This window comes from Amblyomma maculatum, chromosome 3, assembly GCF_055883805.1.
Source record: "Amblyomma maculatum isolate TAMU_Amacu chromosome 3, ASM5588380v1, whole genome shotgun sequence".
Lineage (NCBI taxonomy): Eukaryota > Metazoa > Arthropoda > Arachnida > Ixodida > Ixodidae > Amblyomma > Amblyomma maculatum.
Window position 1 is genome coordinate 114044825 of NC_139346.1, and position 27918 is coordinate 114072742.

The 27918-nt window shown below is 46.3% G+C and overlaps 1 protein-coding gene across 1 annotated transcript; it reads right to left on the minus strand.

The window, feature by feature from the left end:
- LOC146195742 (uncharacterized) lies at positions 1-27850 on the minus strand. The gene is made up of 8 exons (XM_084596848.1): positions 27807-27850; positions 25620-25910; positions 23534-23828; positions 19566-19694; positions 16233-16454; positions 10788-11114; positions 9154-9549; positions 1-315 (listed from the first exon to the last, which is right to left on the minus strand). The coding sequence occupies exons 1-8, from the start codon at positions 27848-27850 to the stop codon at positions 1-3; spliced, it is 2019 nt and encodes a 672-aa protein (XP_084452974.1).
- Positions 27851-27918: the final 68 nt, after the last annotated feature.

Genomic DNA, 27918 nt, shown 5'->3' on the forward strand with positions numbered 1-27918 from the left:
TCAGAGCTCGCAGGGATTCTGCGGTCGCATGGCGCTCCCTGCGCGACATCCGAAGGCCTCCCAGAAGGGCTGCACGTCGCGCAGAACCATGTTGCAGTGTGATCGGGCCGAAGAAGCACGGCGTCCGATTCTGCTGGGCACAGCCTGCCCACACATCTGGAAACAATGCGCGGCGAAAAAAGCTCGCTCCTCGCCACCCACAAGTTGCGAAACTTTGGACATCACCGCCGACACGGAGGAACCGCCACCGCTGGCGTTTCGCATCTTCTCGAAGGCGGCGTAGGCGATGCGCACGCCCAGCTGGTCCACCAGCAGCTGCGATTTGCATCAGAGTCGTCAGTATAATCTGCTAACTTGTTCTGGAACGGCACTATCTAGGAAATGAGTAATCAGCGTCGCCACAAGCTTCCCCAGAAAGAGACATGACCCGCGTCGCTGCATGATTATCGTGAAAAAATGGCTGAGATTCAACCCTGTTAAACCTGGTTAGCCGAAGCGAAACATCGTTTTACTTGGTTTTGGTTAGGCTTAGGTTTAGACATGGGCAAACGTGCTGTTGCAGCGATTAAACTGCCTAAACTATAAAGTCGAGGACGCCGTCAACTACAAGAGGGAACACGTGATACTTTATCTGCCGTCAAATGTTAAAGTTCTAGTAGTGGCACACCATAGGTGGTGCCATGATTAAGCCACGCTGTTACCTCTTGCTCGTTGAAGGTCAAGTGCTTGCTGATACATGGCGCAGAAAAGTTTTGGTTCAAAACACATCATATTTGATAATCACTAACGCGTCCTCGCAAGCCTGTTTTGATAAACGAATTATCAGCGTCGCCCCAAACCTGCCTTACAAAAGCGCGGTCAGTGTAGCGGCAAACGTTCCCAGGAAGAAGTTCAATTTTGAAAAAGTACTGCGCAGATTAGGCGCAAATGGATTCTTGTAAGTGCTCTCAAGAGGGGAGTAGGTAAAATATATACATTTTTCCAAATTTGGATGAAGCAGGAACCCTATCGATAAAAGGCAGTTTTAAATTTCTCCACCTTTGGTTTATGAAGTCTAACGGCCCAAAATAACTCAGGCTATGAGAGACGCGGTAGTGGAGGTCTCTGGAAATTTCGGTCACCTGGGCCCGTTCTCCGAGTTTGCGTCGTTATCAAAGTGTCGTTATCTCACGGGATTGCGAGTTATCTGATTGGTCGAAACGCCGAAACCGGGTGTTGCCACTACGGAACCGGATGAGGTGGCAACATCATGTTCCAGCGTTTCCACGAATCGGATGTTGCGGTCAGGAAGATAGCGACACTCGATAACGACGCAAACTCGGAATATGAACCCTGAGTTTGTTTGACGTGCACTAACATCGCAGGGCACACACGCGCTTTGCTTTTCGCCTCCATCGAAAATCGCCTACGACGGCAGGAATTTTCCTCAACCTTCCACTGAAGTACACAGGCATATAAGCGAAGTCAGCAGCCAGTATCAAGCACCGTTCTTTTTTTTCTTCTGCTAAAAATTCAAATTTAAACTCAGCTCGACCTGAAAGAAACAGCTGTACAGGGATGTCGAAAATATCTTCTAGAACTGTACGATTAAAAAAGCGCCTCAGCCTCCTCGCTTAGTCTAAAACCATGACTGTGTACATGGCCATGAACCTCACTGGGGTAAATTATTCATCGCCATAAAGCAAGAAATACTTATCGATAAAGGACAGTGGCCGCGTTCAATCAGCCCGTAGACACAATGGAGTTACCCCGGCATGTAACGGGCATAAGGAGCTGATGTTTGCCGATCCATGCGTTCAACCGCTGATTCACGGCATGGAAGCAATAAATTTCTGCATGAAAATCCGCCAGACCAACAATGGAGGAAGCAGCGCGGCTCCTCAAGCATCGACATTAAAACACTCACTACATGTATGATATGGGTACGCCATAGCATCGCAGTCTGCAGGCGCTTCTGCTGATAGATGGCACTGGAAAGCAGTTTTGCCCTCACTTGCATATTCCATTTCATATGTCACAACGAACAAAATATGACATCATACGTAACAGTTCATGTATATTGTATTGCACTCCTCTCAAAGCAGAACCTCATTCAGGTTTGCTGAGCTAATGAGAACCAGAAAGCAAAACAAAAAGACCAAACGAGGTAACAGACAACTAATGCATTTTCGGAAATCATAAGCAGGAACTTTTTTTTTTCTTCGAAAACTCTGAAGGTACAAATGAGCCCCCTAGTTTCAAACATCTACGCTACGCGCATCTGTCGAAGCCTTTAGCAGTATCCCTAAGGTACCTCACTCTTAATTCCGTTTTAATGTATTAAGCATTAAGCGTGACACGTAGGGGAAAACTGTCAGATGCCGGCGACGTTAGTGCAAAGCATGCATTCATCAGTCGTGCAGGTGGCGATCGCGTTTAAGGGGGCCCTTCTCTCACCGCCTAGCACTGTTGCCGGATATAGTGAGGAGGACCTCACCCTCCAACTGCAGGGCAGAGGAGGGAGGGACCGTGCACTAGGAATTACTAGGCAAAAATGATCAGTTCAGTTCAGTCGTTCAGTCGTGTCCGACTCTTCGTGACCCTACGGACCATGTCACGCCACGCTTTCCGGTCTCTCACTATCTTTCTAACATCACATAACTTCATCTGCAGTGCCTCGAGGGTGCCATCTAACCATCGCGTTCGCTGCCTACCCCTTCTCCGGCGACCCTCAACCTTTCCCAACATCAAATCTTTCTCCAGCGACTCCTCTCTTCTCACCAGATGACCAAAGTAGCTGAGCTTTAACTTTAGAATTTGACCCTCCAATGAGCAGTCAAGTTTATGGTCGACAATATCGACTGATTTGATCTTCAGGCAGTCCAAGGAACTCTCAAGAGTCTTCGCCAGCACCACAATTCAAACGCGTCAATTCTTCGGCGGTCAGCCTTTTTCACAGTCCAACTCTCGCATCCATACATTATAACTGGAAAGACCATAGCACGAGTTATACGGATCTTGGGTGGCAGACTGTCTCTGCTATTTACTAGGCGGTCAAGGCTAACCATTGCTCTCTTTCCCAGAAGCAGGCGTCTCCTAATTTCATGGCTGCAGTCTCCTTCCGAGGTAATCTTGGAGCCCAAGAACAGAAAATCTGTCACAGCTTCCACTTCTTGTCCATTGATGCTCCAGGACTTGATAGGGCAAGACGCCATGATCTTTGTCTTTTTAATGTTCAGTTTAAGCCCAAACTTCTCACTCTCTTCTTGTACGCGGATCAGAAGTCTCTCGAGTTCCACTTCACTTTCTGCCATTAAAGTGGTATCATCCGCATATCTAAGGTTGTTGATACGTTTTCCAGCAATCTTCACTCCAGCTGAAGACTCGTCCAGACCGGCCTTCCTCATGATGCACTCCGCATATAGGTTAAATAGGCAGGGCGACAGTATGCAGCCTTGCCTCACTCCTTTCTCGATCGGAAACCAATCAGTAAGACCATGCCCAGTTCTGACTGTGGCCTCTTGCCCTTCATACAGGTTCCTGAGGAGACAGATGAGGTGATTTGGAACTCCCATCTCTTAGAGAGCTTGCCACAATCTGCTCTGATCTACGCAGTGAAACGCTTTCGCATAATCAATAAAGCAGAAGTAGATGGGTTTCTGGAACTATCTTGCTTTTTCCATGATCCAGCGAAGGTTGGCAATTTGGCCTCTAGTTCCTCTGCCCTTGCGAAACCCAGCTTGCACGTCCGCAAGCTCCCGATCCACATACTGCTGCAGCCTTCCTTGGAGGATTTTCAACATCACCTTGCTAGCATGCGAAATAAGCGCGATCGCGCGGTAATTGGAACAATCTTTAGCACTGCCTTTCTTTGGAATGGGGATGTAAACTGACCTCCTCCAATCCTGTGGCCACTGCAGGGTCGTCCAAATCTTCTGAAATAATGTATGCAGACTGTTAACAGCCTCATGGTTGAGGTTTTCAAGCAACTCAGCTGGAATGCCATCAATTCCGCTAGCTTTGTTCTTTGCAAGGCTGGCTAAGGCCCATTCAACTTCACTCTTCAGGATGCCCGGCTCGAGACCAGTAATCACAACCGTCTTATGTTGGGTTTGCATATTGGGGTCCTTCTTATACAGTTCTTCTGTGTATTCCTGCCACCTCTTCTTTATCTCTGAGGCTTCAGTGAGGTCCTTGCCTCGTTTGTCCTTTATCACGCCCGGCTTAGCACAGAAGCTTCCTTTGATATCTTTGATTGTCTTATACAGAACTCTTGTGTTCCTTAATTGGCTGTTGTCCTCAACTGCTTGGCACTGTATGTTCAGGAAGGCATTCTTATCTCTCCTTGCTATTTTCTGAAAATCCGCATTGAGAACCTTGTATCTTTCTCTTTCCCCCATAACTTTTGCCATCCTCCTTTCCTCAGCTATTTGCAAAGCCTCTTCGGATAACCAGTTTGCTTTCTTGCATTTCTTTTGCTTTGGAACTACCTTAGTAGCAACTTCTTGTATTATATCACGAACACATCTCTTCGGGCTCTCTGTCTTCTAGATCTAATTCTTGAATTCGATTCCTCACTTCCACAGCATATTCTAATGGAATTTGATCCAGATTATATCTGAAAGGCCTTCTAGTTTTCTGCGTTTTCCTCAATCGAAGCTTAATTTTGGCAACAATAAGCTGATGATCGGTGCCACAATCGGCCCCAGGCCTTGTTTTTACTGCTTGTATAGCGCTTCTCCATCTCTGCCGGCAAAGAATATAATCGATTTGATTCATGTACAGACCGTCCGGTGAAGTCCATGTGTACAGGCGCCTCTTGTGCTGTTGAAAATGAGTATTCGCTATCGTCAGGTTGTTTTCTTGACAAAACTCTACTAGCCTCTGCCCAGCTTCATTTGGCTCGCCAAGACCGAACTTGCCTATAATTCCGGATATTTCTTCACTCCCGACCTTAGCATTCCAGTCTCCTATGAGAAAAACGACGTCTGATGATGGGGTGCGGTCTAAAAGGCATTGTAGGTCCGCATAAAGTCTCTCAACGTCAGCTTCTTCAGCAGTAGTGGTCGGTGCATAGACTTGTATAACTGTTATGTTGAAAGGGTGACCTTGGATCCGAAGTGAAATCATTCGGTCGTTTTTGAGGTTGTACCCTAGCACTGATTTGCCCATTCTTCTGTTTGCTATGAGAGCGACCCCATTCCTTCTCTTGGATTCGTGCCCACAATAAGAGACATAATGGTCGCCGGAGTTAAATTCTCCCATTCCGGTCCACTTGAGCTCGCTGATACCCAAGATATCAATGTTCAATCTGTCCATTTCTCGCTTGACGACATCCAGTTTACCTTGCGTCATAGATCTTACATTCCATGTTGCTATGTGATATATCTCCTTGCAACATCGGACTTTCCGGTCGCTTCCCGACACATCCACAACTGAGCGTCCTTTTGGCTTTAGCCCAGCCGCTCCATTCGTCCTGGAGCTACTAGGAATCGCCCTTTGTTCATCCTCAGTAACATGTGGGACACCTTCCAACCTGGAGGGCTCATCTTCCGGCGCCATATCTTTGATGGTATTGTGACTGGCCATAGGGTTTTCTTGGCAGGAAATACTGGAGTGGGTTGCCATTACCTTCTCCAGTGAATCACATTTTGTCAGAACTCTCTGCCGTGACCTGTCTATCTTGGGTGGCCCTACACAGCAGAGCTCACGACTCATCGAGTTTCGCAAGCCCCTCCGCCACGACAAGGCAGTGAATGATCACTACTAAGAATTACTAAGCAGCAAAAATAAATAGAAGAGATTACGAATAGAAATGAAATAAATGCAAATTCTTAGCAGGAAATATTCGTAAGTGAAAGACAATGATATCAGAATTATATGGCAATGAGAACTGGAACGGAACTGGAAAAATTATACATGACTAGGAAGGATTCAGCCATTCTTAGCCATTTTTGATTTTGCAACGGTGACGACTCTCATTGCTACATAAGAAGAGCCTAAATTGCTATCACATTTGCTCCGCGTTAATCCAATTACAGACCAATCAGCTTACTGTCTGTTACGCATAAGGTATTTACTAAGGCAATCGCTAATAGAATCAGGACAACTTAGACTGCAATCAAGCAAAGGATCAAGCAGGTTTTCGGAAACGGTACTCTACTATCGATCATATCCATACCATCAATCAGGTGATAGAAAAATGCTCTGAATATAAATAGCCCTTATACATGGCATTCATTGATTACGAAAAAGCATTTGACTCAGTTGAAACCTCGGCGGTGATACAGGCATTGCGAAATCAGGGGGTAGACGAGCCGTACGTGAAAGTGCTGGAAGATATATACAGTGGCTGCACAGCAACCATAGGTCTGCATGAAGAAAGTAACAAAATTCCCATAAAGAAAGGTGTTAGGCAAGGAGACACAATCTCCCCAGTACTATTCACAGCTTGCTTAGAGGAAGTATTCAGAGACTTGGAATGGGAGCAGTTAGGGATAAGGGTAGATGGAGAATACCTCAGTAATCTGCGATTTGCTGATGACATTGCCTTGCTAGGCAACTCGGGGGATGAACTGCAAATAATGATTGGTGACCTAGACAGGAAAAGTAGAAAGGTGGGCTTGAAAATCAATATGCAGAAGACTAAGGTAATGTTCAACAACCTCGGAAAGGAGCAGCAGTTTACATTAGGTAGCGAAACACTGGAAGTAGTAGGCGAATATGTCTACATAGGGCAGGTAGTAACCGCAGATCCGGACCATGAAAAGGAAATAACAAGAATAATAATATTGGGATGGAGCGCATTTGGCAAGCACTCACAGATTATGACTAGCAGCTTACCGGTATCGCTAAAGAGGAAAGTATATAACAGTTGCATCTTACCTGTACTCACCTATGCGGCTGAAACGTGGCGGCTAACCAAGAGAGTTCTACTTAAGTTGAGGACAACCCAGAGGGCTACGGAACGAAAAATGGTAAGGGTAACATTAAGAGATAGGAAGCGTGCAGAGTGGGTCAGAGAAATAACTCAGGTTACCGACATTCTAGTGGAAATTAAGAAGAAATGGGCATGGGCAGGAAATGTAGTGCAAAGGGAGGATAACAAATGGTCGCTTAGGGTAACAAACTGGATTCCAAGGGAAGGAAAGCGTAGCAGGGGGCGGCAGAAAGTTAGGTGGGCGGATGAGGTTAAGAAGTTCGCAGGGGTCAGCTGGATGCAGCTAGCACAGAACCGGGTGAAATGGAGAAATATGGGAGAGACCTTCGACCTGCAATGGGTATAGTCAGGCTGATGATGATGATGATGATGATGATGATGATGATGATGATGATGATGATGATGATGATGATGATGATGATGATGATGATGAATACAATTGATTGTCCACCGGTTTTTTCTTCCGAGCAAACGGCGCCTTACCTACGGCGGTAGCCTTACAGTGCTGTTTTCAATTAGAGTACTTACAAGAATGCTGATGACTGCGCTCTAACATGAACCACTACAGTCTGCAGTCGCATTTGATAACAATAGTACTTCCCTCACAAAATCTGCGACATACTCGAACAAACCTTAACACCTAGTGCCGCCTCTCAGTTCCTTCAGCACTGCTTCATAAAACATTAGGTTGAGGTGATAGAATTGTTGTAAAATGAACGAATACCGGCAGCTTTATTAAAACTATTTCAACGTAGAATAAAGTGCGAGTGTTTTGGTTTTGCTTCTGGCGTTTAACGTCCCAAAGTGACTCAGGCTATGAGAGACGCCGTGGTGGAATTCGGATCCGAAAATTTTGACCACCTGGGGTTCTTTAACGGGAACTTGCGTCGCACAGCACACGGAAGCCTTGCGTTCGAAGCGATAGCTTTAATACGCGATGTAAAGCCAAGGTCTCTGTGCGCATGAATATGACCTACAAATGAATCAGAGGTCACATCATGACACACTTGTGAGTCGCTATGCTGTCGCCCCCCATGGTAACAAAGTTCAAGGTCAAACTCAATTTCAAAAAATTTAGTTCAGAGATAAAAGCTATGAACTATGACGAGGACATATGGTTCGGTGTCACGTGATAATGGATGTCACAATGTGACTGAGTAAGAGGAGCGCGCCGCTCGCCATGTCAATGCTTTAGAATGGACCCCGAAGAGAGGGACGCGAATGAAGCTATCACGGACACACTATATAGGTTTGACCGTAACTAAACCACCATCAATTTGTCGCCTGCATCGAAAAGCTGTCGCTGCGTCCAGGATCCGATCCCTCGTCCTTGTGTTCTGCATTCGAGCGCCCTAACCACTGAGGCACCGCGGCGGGGCAAAGCGCGAACGGCCAGATATCTCGAGTCCCCAGAAAATCGCGAGGCCACTCACAGGCAAGAAGCCATTATGAACCGGGCAGCACAAGCATAGCGTCGAAAGAAGAAGGCATCCACAAACCAGTTCTGACTCGATTGACGAGCCAGTTCACGTGTCGGTGTGCCTCCTTTTGTCTTTCGTATTGATTTCGTTTTCCATCCGAAGTAAACTGTCACCAACTTACCATCTTCCCATCCTCTTTTAGTGTGAATACAACTAACGTACGGACATGTTGCGAAAAGTCGTGACGAATCGAGCTACGAAAATCTGTCTGTCGGTAACCTAGACCGCCGCATAAAGCTGCAACCCTTGTACATCGTCGAATGCTCACCGGAACCTTTGTTACAATATGTATGGCACTTTGGACCACTTAAGTTCGATGAGGCGAAAGCTTTTGAAACGCTGCTTATCCTTGCTTTACTGCGTATGTTTCTGTATGCCTTTTGACGGGTGCAATAAATGTTCTCTCTCTCTCTCTCTCTCTCTCTCTCTCTCTCTCTCTCTCTCTCTCTCTGTATGCTGTGTGATGCGCGTTCGAGAAAGCGCCAAATGAAAGGACCAGCACGGACGCCTATCGGGGTCGTCGCCTGGTGATGTCATCGGTCATGACTGGACATGGCATCATGATTACGTCAGTTCCTGTTATTATACGTGACTGGATATGATGTCACATCCGGTCATGACGCCACGCTCGGTCATGGCCGATGATGTTACCACTTGATGACGTCTCCAGCTCGCGGTATCCCGCGGAATCTCGCGAAGTGTGACACTGCTCGCGGACGGACACTCATGACATGCCTATTATAAGGCTTTCACCTTAACACGATGACTACCTTTAATGTGCAATAGCGTCTTCCCATGTGGCTCTTCGACCCAAGTGAGTAATACCTGTGCTGCTTCGTCGTGGTCAAAGGCGTTGAGCTCGTATTCAGACAGCCTGTCCTTCAGGCAGCTAAGCGCCTTTTGGTAGATGGAAGCTGTGTCGGACTCGTACGAAGACATGTTCCTGCTGACGCCGTCTCGCGGTCCCAAAACGGGGTCCAGGAAAGCCGCTACCAGCGATCCCATTGTAGAACCCAGGGCTCCCAGGTTCAGGCCATCTGAAGCCGCCGCCTCGTCCGCCAAAAAAGGGCCGAACATGAGGACAGGAGACACAAGCACAATCGGGTCGAGAGGATCCACGTGTACTTTGTCTTCGCGCAGGACATCAAGCTGCGAGGAGTACAAGATCATTGATCTAGCTGCTTCCAGTGCACGTTCTGTTCGTGAACGCCCAGTCATTCTGCTGAACTACATATTTCATCGACCGATCGAATCGTTGATTATTCATTCACCTGCACCCATGCCTGCGCTGTTTCCTTTCCAGGAACAGTTCGATTGATTGGTTGATTGACTGATTAGTTGATTGGACTGACCTACTTCTGATTGATTGATTGATTGATTGATTGATTGATTGAATGATTGATTGATTGATTGATTGATTGATTGATTGATTGATTGATTGATTGATTGATTGATTGATTGATTGATTAAAACAGCGGCTGAAAATAATCTGGCTCCTAGAGAAAAATTACTAAAATGTTCTTTGATACAGCCTCAATTTCATCTAAATACATAGATTGTGCCACAGTTCCATAAAGTGGCTGAGTGAACATAATTGATGCAAAGAATACTCATGCGGAAGGGGAGCGCACTAAATAGAATTGAGAACATCGCATATTAAGAACTGCTAAATTGTATACTCTCGGCGCGAAACGTGACGCTGCATTTTTATATATTTTCCGGGTTTTCCGTCACATAGTTTTTAGTCTGGGACGAAAACCTGTGCACGCTGTGCAACTCAACAAAAAGATCGATAGTCACTGCAGAAACTGCATTGGGAGAATGCGAAAGCATTGGTTTTGGCGCGACGTTGTTGGCTCCTACTCGATGCCTTTCTACATCTGCTTGGCCACATGCATGAGTCATGACTTTTGTCTCATGACGCACATGACTCAACACTTTAATGGTACGTGACTAATGAATGAAACATGGCGCTTTGGTGATGCAGCACTTCTTTTGCATGACTTACACTCGCATTTGGTCATGACTGGTAACGGCACTTGATGACGTTATGATGGTACCAACTTCCAGAGACACATTTTGCGGACACTTCCGGCGTCAATATAGCCCACTATTGCTTTCGCATTAACAGATCCGTGAATTAGGTAATGCTTAAGCATCAGATGGGGTTTGTGCGTCTTTTAAAAAGAGACTAACGCCATCTGTTCCTTATCCACTAACACCTTGATCATATAGGTGCAGCCTGCAAGTCATTTTCCTATAGCGTCAACCATAAGCTTATCATAAACATCCTATCCGACATAAACTTCTCCAATCTCTTTCACCTATAAGCGATATCACATTACATTACAGGTTGCACATGGCATCCAAGAACACGGCGCGCTCACCTCGTCCATGTCCTCCATGCTAGCGAGCGTCTTCGCGTCAGCGCCCTTCGCGATCTTAACGCCGGTGGCCAGCGAGGCAGTGAACCAGGCCAAAAAGACAGTATCGGGCCTCACTGCGGCCACGTGCTGGTACCGCTTGTTGATGTCGGCTACGGCGGCAAGTGTGGGCACCGTCGGCGGGCCCTTGGCGCTCAGCAAACGTAGCCGATCCTCCGTGCGTGCGAGCGTTTTTTCGTCCTGCCAGCGCGCATACTCGACCGGCGTCGCGTTCAGCACAGCCGACACAATGCGCGTGGACGCGGACGCACGTCGTGCAGGGAGGACCTCCTGAGAGAGCAGTTTAGACGCCAAAAGTACAAACAATCAACAAAACTTCCCTAGGAAAAACAATTAAATTGCTGTGAGTAATGCTTGGCTATTGGCCATTTTCTCACCTTCATAAATCGTTTTCTTGCTTTAAACCAAAATTCTTTTTTTTTTTTCAAAATTGCTCAAAAACTTGCCAGTAATGCTCGCTATCACTATGTTCAACTCAATATGAAATTACGGCTGATTTCATAGCCCAATATGCATTAGCGTAATTTCGGGCATACATCTATATGTAACATCTTATTACTTGTATCGATACTATGAACCACACGTCGTACAGCCCATAGCACTTTCCACAATGAACATAACTTCAGTGCTGCTATTTTCTCTGCGCTATGAAATAGCTGTGAAAGATTTTTTTTCTAATTTTCACGGTATCTAGGTTCGCAGTAATCTAAGAGAGAAAATTCATAGCAGGGTTATAAAATCCCAATTTTTTTTCCTTAAACATTACGAATGACGACTTTTGACCCTAGAACCATGAATTTCTAATAGAGATCAATTAGAGTAATGCGCAGACTATGCTGTACAGTGGCATACGTCGCTAGGGTTACCCACACCCAGTGTGGGTGACCCCCTCCCCCCCCCCCCCCCCCCCCTGTGAGCGCTGCACCCGATGCGGACTGCACCCCACTCGCGACGCCACTGCTGCTGTGTTTATAATTGGGAGGCAACAGCCACAACATTCATCTAGAGCGCGCCTGTTTCCATGCGGAATAAGTCGCGGGCTCTCTTACGTAGCGCGATCCACTGAGCTGACATGGCGTATTTACGTGTGAGCACCTTTCGCCTCAGTTCTGAGTTTAATGGTAAGTCATAAGCTTCAGAGACGTTTTGTATCATCTCTTCTGTCGTGTCAACTGGTATCTGACGCCATCTTTGAGCCATTTTCATTGTAAGGAGGAGGAAATAGCCAGTTAATGGTAAACTATCACGGCGAAGGTCACAGAACATTTTTGACTCCATCCCAATGTCAACAGCAGGAGTTAGCACAAACTCCATCGCCTTCAAGGGCTGCGTATTTTATAGGACACCTCATTCACGGTACCTAACCATGTTCTTTGGCTACTGGTAGGCCATAATCTTCACCAACCTCTATCCTTCAGCACGAGCAGCTCGCATGTTCTTCAAAGCTGCTTTTAATACTTGAAGGCTTACGAACTTAAGATGACCAAGACGACGAATTACTAGCGGAGTGCGAGATACAACCACATTACGTGCGCATTTTAGAGATCCCTGCGTCGTCCGGGTGAATTAAGGCATCAAGAAACGAAACTCTGGCGTTACAAGTGAGCACTAGGAAGCGCGAGTCAAGCAAGCAGAAACCATAATGGCTGTTTTCCCATATGCAGTCATTCCGGGCTATGAAGAAGTTTCGTGTAAGGGTTTAGGTGAAATAAAACGGCAAAGCAGCACATATATTGCAGTTTTTCGTATGGCTGACACATTAGAAACATTCGGTGTGCCTCCCCATTAAACATTTATCTACACTAAACCATTTTACACCCTTAACGATGTAACGCTGTGCGCGGGCTAAGAACCTGCGAGTAAAGCAGTACTGCTTCACTGTGGAACAGCTTTCGTTGTGCAAATACAGCTTTCGTTGTGCAAATGCCATTAGTTTAGCGTCGAAAAGCGAATGCTATATTGTTGAGGCCACAGCGATCGGCAGCCCTCACAGTGCTGCAGGACTCGCCTGCAGCGGGTTTAGGCTTTCAAGCCGAATTTCTCTATCTCATTTGTTTTTATTAAATACCCCTCTTCTATTTTACACAACGCAGAGTAGCCAACCGGAAATCCCTGGTTGCTAACCGCAGTGCGTTACCACTGCTTTTCCGTCCAAAAAGGTATAAAGATGTTTACTGTACGCAGGCACTTTCGAATGGGAGCCTATGCATCGAGACAAATTTATATTACTCTACGCTGTGTCGTTGGACTGGCCGCCACCTAGATCCACTGTTACCCAGCCGCTGGTTACTAAGGCAACGGGACTAATTAATGTGTTCATATAAAAGGTGATTTTCAAATACTTCACCAGCTTAGACAGATCTCGTTTTCGTGATGTTGTGATTTCTCTACTCTGATCTCCGGGAACCGGCGGAACTTCATGAAGAAAACCTCTTAGACCTGATCGTTCAATTTCATTAACTCTCAGATTCTTTCGGATTCGTTACTCCTGTGGAGAACCGAGTCGCAACGGGATTTCAGACGCACTTCTCTTGAACATGGGGCGGACGTTCTACTTTAATGGCATCACTGCATCATCCTGTTTGCCAAGCCATGAGCACGAAGCCCAGCGAACAATGAGCCAACGCCGCAATAGGCGTTCTAAGACTGTTCAGAATCGCAAAGCAGATTTACACTCTTGCTGACATGACTATCCTGCCTACTCCTCCGACTAGCCTACTATCCTACTTGCGCAGGTCATGCAAGTAAACTGGCTTAGGACAAGGCACGTGCTAACGCTGCACCTTTTATCACGCTACAGTACAGTTTAGTCGTTCAGTCGTGTCCGACTCTTCGTGACCCTATGGACCATGTCACGCCACGCTTTCCGGTCTCTCACCATCTTCCTAACATCACATAACTTCATCTGCAGTGCCTCGAGGATGCCATCTAACCAACGCGTCCGCTACCTACCCCTTCTCCGGCGACCCTCAACCTTTCCCAACATCAAATCTTTCTCCAGCGACTCCTCTCTTCTCATCAGATGACCAAAGTAGCTGAGCTTTAACTTTAAAATTTGACCCTCCAATGAGCAGTCAGGGTTTATGGTCGACAATATCGACTGATTTGATCTTCTGGCAGTCCAAGAAACTCTCAAGAGCCTTCGCCAGCACTACAATTCAAACGCGTCAATTCTTCGGCGGTCCGCCTTTTTCACAGTCCAACTCTCGCATCCATACATCACAACTGGAAAGACCATAGCACGAGTTATACGGATCTTGCTTGGCCGACTAATGTCCCTGCTCTTTACTAGGCGGTCAAGGCTAACCATTGCTCTCTTTCCCAGAAGCAGGCGTCTCCTAATTTCATGGCTGCAGTCTCCTTCCGAGGTAATCTTGGAGCCCAAGAACAGAAAATCTGTCACAGCTTCCACTTCTTGTCCATTGATGCTCCAGGACTTGATAGGGCAAGACGCCATGATCTTTGTCTTTTTAATGTTCAGTTTAAGCCCAAACTTCTCACTCTCTTCTTGTACGCGGATCAGAAGTCTCTCGAGTTCCACTTCACTTTCTGCCATTAAAGTGGTATCATCCGCATATCTAAGGTTGTTGATACGTTTTCCAGCAATCTTCACTCCAGCTGAAGACTCGTCCAGACCGGCCTTCCTCATGATGCACTCCGCATATAGGTTAAATAGGCAGGGCGACAGTATGCAGCCTTGCCTCACTCCTTTCTCGATCGGAAACCAATCAGTAAGACCATGCCCAGTTCTGACTGTGGCCTCTTGCCCTTCATACAGGTTCCTGAGGAGACAGATGAGGTGAATTGGAACTCCCATCTCTTGGAGAGCTTGCCACAATCTGCTGTGATCTACACAGTCAAACGCTTTCGCATAATCAATAAAGCAGAAGTAGATGGGTTTCTGGAACTATCTTGCTTTTTCCATGATCCAGCGAAGGTTGGCAATTTGGTCTCTAGTTCCTCTGCCCTTGCGAAACCCAGCTTGCACGTCCGGAAGCTCCCGATCCGCATACTGCTGCAGCCTACCTTGGAGGATTTTCAACATCACCTTGCTAGCATGCGAAATAAGCGCGATCGTGCGGTAGTTGGAACAATCTTTGGCACTGCCTTTCTTTGGAATGGGGATATAAACTGATCTCCTTCCCACGCTAGTATAGGCTAGTATAGGCTAGTATAGGCATAATTTGTTAATAAAAGCCTCTAATGAACAGTACCTGTCCCAGTCTCAGTGGATACCTCAATCGTGCCTTGGGCGATTGCATAAAATATTCAATGTAGAATGATGGAAAGAAGCGTGGGAAGGGTGGTGGTATTTGTAGAACACATTTACGGCTGCTTCTTTTACTGCAGTAGCAGCACAAGCCACATTTTCGCGAAAACTAAATGACGAAGCGCGCTTTCTGAGCGCTGACAGGGAGAAGAGAACAAGGAGGAGACCCGATGTGCGGAGGAACCAGTCACCCCCCCCCCCCTCCCCACATCCCATCTCCCCCTTCCCCTGGACGCCAAGAGTGCCGCCATGCATGACTCAGGCCGGCGTAACCCGCGTCCAGTATCCCCTCCCTAAGAATACCCCAAAGTTATCATCATCATCAGTCGCAGGCGGCAAAGCCAGTTATAAAGCGCGCTACCTGCAGGTAGCATCACAAGCTGCTCCGCAGCAGATGCCAAGCTACCTGGACAACAGTGTCTCGCATCACTTCGATACGCTCTGCCTTGGCTCTACACCTCGGGTTAGCATAGGGATTAATTTAGGGACGTCTGGGTTTTCTGACTAAGAGTACTGTCTTGTGGAACCACAGGAGCAACGACGGGCAAGACAGCCGCAGCGATAATCAATGAGGGCCGATACTACTGCACGAAATGTTGTGTTTAATCGAGTTCAACGAACTGCACTTTTTAGTGCAGTGCGAAAATTCAATTCTGGTCGGTACATTCAATGGCACAGATTGCTCGTAGGCAAAGAGACCATAGATGAGCAGACCGACACTTCTTAGGATGGTTCGTATATGAGTCTCGAGCACAGAACTCTATAGGAGCAAACCGAAAGAAGGGACTGGTAGGATATATTCAATGTTTTTCTCCATGTACGACAGCTGAAAGCATGGCATTCTTGTGTCACCGTATACAGAAGCTATGTCACAGACGGAAAGCACCAGCGATGAATCGTCCCACAGTTTCCTTTTTTTTTTTTTTTTGTTCTGTCCTTTAAGATGAAGTGGGAACTCTTAAGGGGATAACGAAAAACAGAGACTGCGAAGGGTATACTATTTTGTTGGACTTTTTATTCCCGCGCGAGTTCGAAAAGTATACCATTTTTAGGCCTCTTCCGTGGTAGCTATTAAAGAGAGATAGGAAAAGCACAAGCGACAGGTCTACTGTTTTTACCTGAAAGGTGTAGAACTCCCATGTGCGTGGCTCCACACGGCGCGTAGCCTCCATGCACGCTCGCACGCGCAGCCGGAAAGCAGTGCGAGTGTCCAGGTCGAACGTCTTTTCTAGGTTCGAAGTGGCCAGCGGCAGGAGCCTCTCGAACAACAAGTACCGCACTAGGTTCAGCGCCCGACCCGTCGGTGCTTCCGCGGTCAGGAATGTCGACAGAGCTTCCACCTACGCATCAAAGGTGGAAAGGGGCGAGTAATATCAGAGCTAGAATCAGCTAAACCATCTGTATTTTTTTAATATAGTACTAAACGTCAAGAGTATTGGTCGCTACATTGAATGACATGGATGGCTCGTAGACAAAGGGCACTATAGATGAGTAGACTGACAGTTCATGGCAATGTAGAGTAATTGAAAGACAGGCCGTGAAAACTAGCGGGAGGAGGATTGGCGGTATTGGCAGAGTACATTTATGGCTGCTTCTTAGTGGAGCAGCAGTACTAGCCACAATCTCCCGAAAACCTGATGTCGAAGCGCGCTTTGTGAGCGCTGACAGGGAGAAGAGAACGTGCAGAGGGGGTATTTGATGTCACTAGCAGAGGGGCGGAATTGAAAACTGATCAATCAGAACGCTTCATAAATTGCGATTACAGAGTAGAAACACGAATCAAACGTCACAGGATATGCAAGTTTTAGAGGTAAATGAATTGCCTCGAAAATAATATTGCAGATGAGGTGAGATAGGAGTCGAAACTTTGGGATACCGATTCAGACACACTGCCACTAGGCCACACAGGCACGTTTGCGTGGATTGGTTAAAGCACTTAGTTAAAGCATATCTACGGTGGCGATTCACAAAATTTAGTAGCTTACAAGTGCATGCCAGCCAGCATGTGTGAAATTATAAGGCACTAATTAAGGCGATAGTTACTAAGCTAGTAGCAAGTGCCTCTTGGTGAGGGGCTGGTGTACGCGAATGAGCAACCGTATGAGCAGCTGCTGACGAAAGCAACTGATGCGGTTGCATCATACCCTTAGAAGGAACTTAAACAGAATTATTTCTAAACTTGCATCCTAACAGCGGTGATATCAGGCAACCCGAAGAAATATAAAAACTTTTCTCAAGCACGAAAACTGCTTAGTTAGGCCTACTTGTGCCAACGAAGGAGTATGTTCGGCGATGGCGACAGCAGCAAGTGCAATGGGCTATCGTCGAAAGCTATTCGCGGCTTCACCTGAACCGCAGCGGTGAGCTTTAGTGGCCAAACGTCTTCGACTGAGAAATTCTTCTCAGACAACATAGTTGTCATTTTTCCAGAGAGCACTGGTCACGTTCCACATATTTAACAATGTGATACACCAAGCGCTTCCAGCGATAAATGGATCAACCCAAACGAAGAGAAAAAGAAGGAAACATCACTTAGCGGTATTACGTGGCGCGTAGCGAGGCTGGCACAGCTACGTTGATATTCGCAATAGCTTCTAAACGAAGCGCTTACTTCGAGACGAATAGAACATGCCAGTCTCGCAAGAGCCATTGTTACTTATACATCGCTTATGCACCATTTTTTTATCGAAGTATATTCCAGTTCCCGGTGAGTGCTGCATTCATTGGAATATACTACACTGCAACGACTTAGTTGATTGCACAACTGGCCTGCCAAGTAGAACAAAAATTTCTAATAGTTTGTTAGTACGCGTGTACCGCAATCCATGCTCATGTCACCACTATTTTCTCAAAAAAAGCGGGCAGAACTTCAGATCACAGTAAAAATATCTAAGCGTCCCTGCTACAGATTACATTTCTGAAAATATGAGACTAATGTATAAACTCCCGAGTGTATATTGCCGCAGTCAACGCATATTGACGGTGTCTTTCTGAGCCCCTAGCAAATAAATTAAACCAACTTAGTTTATTCTTGCATTTCAGTGTTCCGAACAATCGCCAAGCGGCATGGGATGCCATTATGTCACCTCCGTTCATGTAAAACAATTGACAAGACCAATCTCTTAGTTTCAGTTTACAGACCTCTACCGGTCAGCTGATATGACAAATTTTAATATCAATATTTTGCTGCACAGTTTTGACTTTATGTAAACTGCCAATCCCTCCTAACAGAAAGTGGTTGTCAATGTTCCTATGTTGGCTCCCACTTCAAGACCTCAGATACATAGTGTCATCAAGGCCTAAGGGTAGAAAGAAAGTGTGTTGTGTTGAAGTTTTTTGCAGCAGGATTGTTAATTATCCAACAAAGTTTGTCCTTTAAAAAGGTTGCCCATTAAATCAACTTGCGCGCGGGCCGTTGTTTCTAACTTATTGGGCTGCATAAACCGAACAGGTTACAACAGCTAACGTTTCAAAGTTGGTCTTTTCCCGCCTGAGATACATGTAAATGGGGTCGAAGCCAGACCAGGCCTTTTGTTTTAACCACCTGCGACGATGCATGATGCGAAGATGCGTGAAGATGCGTGAAAAGATGCATATGTTAAAAGGGCAGTCAAGGGAGCTAGTTTGTTCATAGTTCCGCGAACAATTCGTCTTTAATTGCTCTTTTTTTTTATAGCCGCCGGCATGTGGCCTTATCATAGTAATTCTAGCGCGATGATCGATTCTGTCGTGTTGTTATTCGTGCTCGTTGTCGCGAGATGCTGCTTCGTTATTCTCTTTGTCACGCAAGATGCGTCGCGAGGAATATAGAAGATTCCAGCCACTCGCGTGTGTTTCTGCAATGTTTCAGATTACGCTAGTCGCGGTGTGCGTCTTTATCTCGATATTTCCTTGCCGCCTTTACATATTGAGCGTTGGTGAGTACGACGGGCATTCTTTGTTCGACGACTGCCGAGCACGATTGTTACTATCGCCGCCGCCGAATCACTTAGTTTTTTTTTTTTTTGCGGGCGCAAGTCAGCCCAATAAAGTTTCTTCAGTGCACTCCCAGACCACTACGTGACAAATAGTTCAAGGCTGGTGGCAGAAGGACTGGTACTTTTAACAAGAATCCACGTCTGAATGACCGTTTCTTTCTCTGTCTTCGTTCTAACATTCCCTCTGCAACCAATCTTGAACCCTGACAGGTGGATAGACACGGAAAAAATACAGCAAAATTACGAACATAAGCAATAAAAGGTCATTCTTGCATACACTCTCCAAGTTTCTGAATTTTCAGTTTACTCTCTTCCATGTAAGTTTCTGTTGCGTTGGCACAATATCTTTCTTGTAGTTTCTGTTCCCCGTCCTAACCCTGCAACGCTGATGAACTAAAAAAGCTAAAATTAATCCCAGACTGCTCGTTATGAATGCTCAGGATCAGCACACAGGCTTTAGCACGAAATACGCACCAACTTCGGCGTACTGGTGACCAGATTTTTGGAAATGTGGAGCTTGTTCGGTTCCATAAGGTAGCGATTGGTCAATTCCACGAACTTCCAGGGCTCCAGGAACGGGAACAAGCGGCTCACCTCGTTGAGCTGCTCGCGGTGGAAGGAAATTTTACAGCAGGCAATTGAGTCTATGTACTGATGAATCCGCATTTGCATACGCCAACAAGTTCACGCTGAGTTTGTTGGACTTTGTCCGGTGACAGCTGAATTATCTTTTTCACACACATCCAACTGGCAACGAAAGAGCCAGCATCTCTCTCTAAACACATGAATGTTTCGCTCTTTTCACTATGAACTGCTCAAATATTTAGGCTGAAGAAAAGCTTGAAAATAAAGGGGTGGGTTAGGAAATAGGTGAATGACATCAATGACAATAAATCAAGAGGAGAAAATGGGCAGTGGGGTAGGCGAGGAGGATTCCGAGAAGTTGAAAGTATAGCAAGGCAAAGCGATCAGTAAGATGGCAGAGTATACTAAGAAGTTGGTTGGTTGGTTTGTGGGGTTTAACGTCCCAAAGCGACTCAGGCTATGAGAGACGCCGTAGTGGAGGACTCCGGAAATTTCGAACACCTGGGGTTCTTTAACGTGCACTGACATCGCTCAGCACACGGACGCCACTTCATTTCGCCTCCAAGGAAACGCAGCCGCCGAGGCCGGGATTCGATCCCGCTTCCTTGGGCACAGTAGTCGAGCGCCGTAACCACTGCGCCACCCCGGTGGGACTATACTAAGAAGTGTTTAGACTTAGGTAGTCGCCGCTGTTGGACGATGAAGTTAAATTGAGCGACAGTGGCAGCCCCCGGTGATGCGCTTTGGGCGTAACCAGACATGAGAAGAATGTGGGGAGCCGATGCCTTTGAAATATTACTGAATGTAAGATATCAGCTAAGCGAGGCTTTTTACTTCACCCATACGCCACATGACTTCCTGATAACAAAGCAGTCAGCTGTGTGTTCGTTTGTTGGTTGCGCGTGTTTTACTACGTTCTAAATCATGTTCGAAGCAACTAAAGTTCATTTGTTTCCTTCAACTGTCGAAATGATGGAGTGCATCCAAGTTTTTTAAGACTCCGGTGACGGACACAACAGTGTCAAACGCTTGAGCAAGCCTCCGGCAGTGGTGTGACGGAGCCAACGGTTTGCCATTATTTCTGCGCAGGATATTAGTTAGGTTTATAAAGGCTGAACGTTCCAATGCGACCCTGGCTATGAAGGGAGCCCTATCAGGGACGCCGTAGTCGATGGCTCCGGAAATTACGACTGCCTGGGGTGCTTCACCTTGCATTGACATCGCACAGTACATGGAGGAGCTTTCCTTTTCTCCTTTATCGAAAAGCAGCCGCCGCGGCACTGACCTAACCATAGCCCTTGGGGTAAGCAGTCGAGTGCCCTCGCCCCTCAGCCACCGCAGTTGGGTGTGCATGATATTAAAAGTGAGGCAGGGCAACGATCACGGCGCCTCAGCGTGAGTACGTGAAGTGCGCTATGAGCGCTATTGAACCATATACCGCTAGAGAAGGCTATGCATGCGAACAGAGAGGCGCTAAAACGAACCAGTGACACGCCTTACCGAGCAGTCACCTGCAAAACACCAAAATAGGAGCGCCGGTCCAGTACCACATAGCCGCTAATGCGGATTGGCTAATGCCAACGAACTTCTACAGATTAATGCCACTAAGCTAGCAAGCTTCTCTTCAGATTTTTCCTTAAAATGATACGGCTGAATAAAATATTGCGTCCATAGTCGCGGTGGCGCAGTGGATATGGGGCTCGACTGCTGTACCCAAGGCTGCGGGGTCGAATCCCGCCCGCGGCTGCAGAAGGCCCCGTTGCACTGGAGGCGAAAAGCAAGGCCCCCGTGTGCAGTTCGATGTCAGGGCATGTTAAGAACCCCAAGTGGCCGAACTCTCCGCAGCCCTTTTCTATGGCCTCTCTCATAGACTTGAGTCGCTTTGAACCACCACATTTGGACGTTAAACCCCATAAACAAAACAAAAGTACAGCAGAATTTTAAATGTTCCATTTTTCAGGAAATATCACTCCGGCGTTGTCGGTGTTGTGAGCGAAAAAGGCTACGCTCTCTCAGGTGATAGGTGGCAGGTGGCATGGTGGTGTGCTGACTAGTCGTCGGAGGATGTGACGTCACAAGACAACATGACAAGGCAAAACTGACAGGCGCTACCAACTGAAGCCTTTAAGATCAGATGGTCATATCGAAATCCAACCTACCAGCACCCCTCGATCCCGCATTAGCCGCTTTGCCCTTAGGCCACGCAGACCCATTCGTGCGGTTTAAAAAAGGAGTTTGTGTCAATGTCGTTTGGTATTTGGCATAATGAAGTATCTTACAGTGAGCGTTAATGAACATCTGAAGCTACTGGGTCCGTATTCCGAGTTTCCATCGTTTTCGTAAGCGTCGTTATCTGCCTGACATCGGGTCATCTGATTGGCGGAAGCACCGAAACAGTGTCAGTTCCGCTTTCGGTATTTCCACGAATTACATGACTCAAGGTCAACAAGATAACACTTCTGAAAACGAAGCAAACTCGAAATACGGACCCTGGTTAACCTAGCAGCTAAATGAATGGAGGCGAGCGGGGAATTCCCTAAAGTAAGCCTTTAAACGGAAGCCATTGACAATGCAATTGCAGAGCTAAGTAACTGATAATTTTTAATGTTCCCTTTAGAACCATACGCATCACCTTAAGTTGTTAAGAGGGTTAAGAAACAACCGGTACAGCTTCTTTCTATAGTTACCTCTGCGCGGTTCTTTCTTCCGGTTCTTTTTTCCGCTCTTTAAAGAAAGCACAAAACTTTAAAAAAATGTCACCTAGTAGGAGCTTACGCCCTGCTATATTTCAGCACGCCAAGCACGTTTCGAATGACCGAAACAAGCGCGTTCACCGCCTCAAAGTGAGCGGCTAATAGTTAAGAACAGCACAGTCTCGGAAGCGTGTTAGCAACACCTGACCGAAAGCATGTTATCAAAACGCGCGCCGTGAACTGCTATGAGCCCTGGGAGGCCACTGACAGGCAACTGGGACGGAGCTTTTATCATACTCATCACAAAGAAAAAACAAAAAGGAACGGAAGGCAGCGAAGTTGTCTGGTTTAAGGTAACCTCCGTTTCCTTATTACGTGCACCCCGTAGAATTCAGCGGCCGCTCTTTTGAATGTGCTCAAAGCGCACGTTTCCGTTCCTTCATAGCATGGGTGGAAGCGCTGCAGTATCGTAAGGCATAAGATCTGATTTATAGAGGGGGTTAAGAAACTAACAATCCATTTTTTTTCCCCGACAGTTTAGCTTCCTCCTAACCTAACCTAACCTAACCTAACCTAACCTAACCTAACCTAACCTAACCTACCCTAACCTAACCTAACCTAACCTAATTTAACCTAACCTTATACCCTCTGCAGGGCGAAGGCCTTTCCCATTTTGCTCCAATTAACCCGGTCCTGTGCTAGCTGCATCCACTTGACCCATGCGAACTTCTTAACCTCATCCACGCCTAATTTTCTGCTACCCCCTGCTACGCTTTCCTTCCCTTAGAATCCATTTCATCGATTAGTATTTTATATATGGTATTTTATTTATATTGAGGGCGTTCGCTGAATTCCGGGGAAAAGGAATACGTTGGAGGAAGCTAGGCTGTCGGGGAAAAAAATGGATTGTTAGTTTCTTAACCCCCTCTATGAATCAACGAAGCGCATATACCCTGAAACCTGATACAAATTTTTATGCGTAACTGTACTTACCTAATTAGCTAATCAACCGGAAAATATCTGAGGACGTGACGGCAAACAACGCCTTGTTGTTCTCTCTCATATCTATTTCACCCCCTTATTTTTTTTAATCCTCGATTCATCTATCGTGACACTCCTAACGGGAACAATTCGCGGAACACCACAGGCATCCTTGATCCCAACCTTAAAGAACAGCAATTCGCCAGGCCAGCGCGGGGCCTTCAGAACAAGCACGCGCAATGTTTCCAAAGCCAGGACCACGTCCGCCGCGATGCTCCTGAAGCGGATGAAGGTGCCGTTGTGAGCCACAGCGCGCAACACGTCTTCGATGCGGTCTGCGGTTCGTTCCACCATCGGGGAACCGAGCGGCTCGAAGTCCAACTTGAGCCCCACGACGTGCTTGGAGGGATTGCGAGCAGAAGGCCACGCCCGCAGGCGTGCGTTCAGCAGCAACGGAAGGCCGTTATCCAGTGCCAGCCTGCCGAAACATAATGAGCGTGGAGCATGTCTAAGCGCAATGTAGTACGAGCACTCCGTAGACGTCTCCACTACACTGACACCTGTGTTCTTTGCCTCATCTCGTTATCATCCTATTAACACCTGTTATAAATTAAAATTAGTTGTCACCCTATCTAATTCATTCTCTCTTTCACGCCATATTCATGGTGGCATATTTTCGGCCTTGGAGTAGAAAAAATGAAAGCTAAGCGCCTCACATAGTGGAAACTGCTATAATATTTTTCGGGTCTTCATCACACCGTTGTAAAACTCCCATCACCGAATAAACTTGCGTTTCTTTTTTTTTTTTTAGCAATTTCACGAAGGAGTCGACCATTCGGTATATTTAACGTCCCTGAAAAATCGCAATGAAACATTTATTTTGCATACATCTGTCTGGTTCACCACACGGGTTCATTGGCTTTACTTTACGGGTGTAAGGAGCGGAGAGCGGGGCGGAACGGCTGTCTTTATAGAGATCGTAGTATAAAATATTCCCCTCATAGCACAGACAGAAGACAGCAAACAGAGGTCATGGCACTGCCCGCGTACCTATAGTAGCTTAGGTGGGCAAAAATAAATTACGGTGCCAACGGCAAAAGCCTAGTAGTAGTAGTAGTAGCAGTAGTAGCAGTAGTAGTAGTAGTAGTAGCAGTAGTAGTAGTAGTAGTAGCAGTAGAAGTCATTAGTAGTTATTTCAGTCATGACTACTCATTATTATTATTTTACTAATTTATAATTAATTTTAGTCGTTACAACTCGTTATTAGAGACATTCACTACAAGTCATTTGTAGTCACTTTAGTCATTACTGCTCATTGCTAAATATTTTAGTCATTTCTAATCAATTGTCGTTACAAGTTGTCATTAGCCATATTGGTCATTACAAGTAATTAGTAGTCATGCAATTCATTAGTAAGCGCATTTAGTCGTTTGGAATCAATTGTAGTTGTTGCAGTAGTTGTTAGGCATACTGGTCATTACAAATCACTAGTAGGTCGTTTCAGTCATTACTACTCATTACCAAGCATGTTAGTCATTTCTAATCAATTCTAGTCATTAAAAGTCGTCGTTAGACATATGGATCATTATAAGTCATTAGTAGCCATTATTAATAATTAGTCATGTAACCTCTATCAATCTGTTATAAACTGTACTATGCACTTAATAGCACCATCAATAATTTTTTTCTTTAAGTTATGTGCATAAGGGGAACATTTCCTGGTGACGCACCGTGAGCCTAGAAGGGCTTTCGCCTTAAAACAATTAGGCAGAAAACATTGCTCCCTGATAGACAGCAGATGCTCGAAGCCCCTTTCTCATACTACTCACTGTAAAAACTAGAACGAGACCATCGAAATGAGCGTGAGGCTTGCTAGCATTAATGTTTTTGTTTTTTGTTTTTTGTTTTTTGCTATGGCCAAGAAAATGTTGCAACTTTGGTGGTCTCGAACTGGAGGTCTGGCACATTAACTGTAGACTGTTGTAGCATTAATATCATTAGCGGGACAGCAGAGTTGCGAATGGCTTCGAACTTGTTGACTTCTTAGACTACACATAACTGATAGCGTAACAAGTCGGAAAGTACACTGATAGCGTTAGAATAGGAAACAATATCCGAGTCACCGGAAGCCCATGCTCAAAGAGTACGATACGGAATCGCTTGAAGGGAAGCACGGTCTCTGTAAGGGGAACGTGGTTCTCCCTGGTACAGGTCAACCTAAGTGCGCCTTTAGGTTGCACCCAATCACAGCAAAGTATCCAACCCTCACCTGAGCAGGAGCCCTAGAAGTTCTGTGCACGACAAGGTGGTCGACTTTTGAGTCCAGTGAATGCCAAGTGTGCGCACTAGTTCTCGCAGCCGTACCATGCCGTCCTCGCGGCCACTGCGGTACTCGTCTACGCAGTGGTGGAAGGCCCCAACAGCGCGACCCGCGAAGCTATTCGACGAGACGCTCACGTCGTTGAGCAGCCGGTCACGGACGAATGCCAGCCGCGCTTCGAGCAGCGACAGGAAGTTTGCCTGGCGGGGGTATTGCCGAGCAAAGTTGCTGCACACGTAGCTGCACATAAAGTGCCGCCAGTGGTGAGTAACTGGATTAGGCGATAGGGCAGAGCGCTTCATCAGCGGTCGGCAGGATGCTCTCAGAAGACCGGCCTCTATTAGACGGGTCAGCAGCGCTGCAGATGCTGATCAAAATTGTCTACACTCTTATTTCGATGCCCACTTGGGATGGGATTGACAGGTGCTCGATAGAACATTCGGCATGCCATCCACGTCACACATTACGTATATCATTACTTGCTCATTTCAAACAAATTATTAAAAGTCTATTTCGCTTCTAAACAAAGTTAGCAGGGTTTCACTAAGGTTAAATTGAGGTTAACGTGCGAAAGCGCGGCTTAGTTCGGTTTAGCTATTGATCGGTATTTTTTTCCTTCAGTTTCGATTTGGTAACTCTCTAAATACACACACTAGGCAACGTGTGCACGTTGACGGCGTTTTTCCCGCTTCAGCTCAGCCCGCCGGACACGGAGTGCTTCTTTGGCCAATAGAGCAGAAGGACCCGGCTCCCGCCGTCCTGGCGTGTTCTGACGTGCCGTAGAAGTTGCGCGGTGCGCCTACGCAGACAATCATATCGGGCCGGAAGATGTTATTTTTTTGTTATTTATAATTTTTATTTTATCCTGTTATCGCACTAATTAGCATTGATTATTATATTATTTGTTATTGATTACCATCATAACTATGTAATATTTTACAAACCCTACTAATGCCTTCATTAATAATTGATTTACAGGAGACGAAAGGCGCAGTATCTGTCACCGACATCCTGAAGGATCGCTTACACCTTGTGAAATAGTGCACTCGCACTAAAATCTAGAAATCCGTTGTCTTCAGCAACTTAATTGGCCTTGTCTAGAGGGCGAGTCTTCAATGCAAGCAGCAGAAAGGCTGCTCACTCCAAAAGTACTTACAAATGCAAAACAATAATAATAAAATAATTGGTTGACAGGAAGGGAAAGGAGTTGCACCTGTCACACTTGTTTCGGTGGACACCTGCACCACGCCGCACGGATAAAGAGGAAGGTGGGAATGAAAGTGGGAAGAAAGAAAAAGGAGCCGTATTGAAAGGCTACGGAGTACTTTCGACCACCTGGGGATCTTTAACGTGCGCTGACATCGCACAGCACAAGGACGCCTCTTCGTTTTGTCTCCATCGAAACGCCGCCGCCGGCGGTCGGGATCGAACTCGGGCACTCCGGCAAAGCAGTCGTGCATCTCAACCACTGCACCTCCGCGGCAGGACACGAATACATACCAAAGTGGGGTTTGCGACTGTTCCACGGGCAGTAAAACGGGATCTTAATTTTCCCGATATATAGCGCCATTCATTTTCAAAGGTCCAGTGTTTACGATAAATCTGTCAAGAGACTGCATGGGTCATAAATTAGCCCTTAATGTGCCGAAGCGGAGCTGAACAACCTGCATACCTTCATTTCAGCATGTACTGTCTTCTCAGTTACAACATACTGAACTCCGAATAGTTCCTCTTTTAGATTATCAACAAAATGATTGTAATCATATTTAAACAATTACTGAAGATTACGTGATTCTGACACTCGCACTCAGATTAATACTGTAAAATGACGATACAACAAACAAAACATCCGTCCTTAGCCGCCATTAATTAATGCGTGAAAATGCGCACCGCATTTTCTGTCGTGCCTCGGTCAGGTAATACGCTACCGGTTAATGTACTGCGTCATCCGTGGCGCCGCTTAGTGCCCATTTGTGAGTAGCAGCGTTTATAATAAATGCGACAACAGCGTAACGTATTAACTTATTTTCAGTTTTGTTCGTTTCAGCTTTATTTTGATTGTTTGTTCGTTCGTTTTTTGTCCTTCTCCAGCTTATAAAAGCCCTTTTTGGTGGTAGAGACTGGCTGCGATTAGACCGTGGATCCTGACAGGCATAGTCCGACTCCAATATGTTCTCCATGTTGCCCCCGGTGGGCTATGGGACATCATAACCTGCAAGATAGCTTTCTTCCGTAGCAGTCCGTAAAT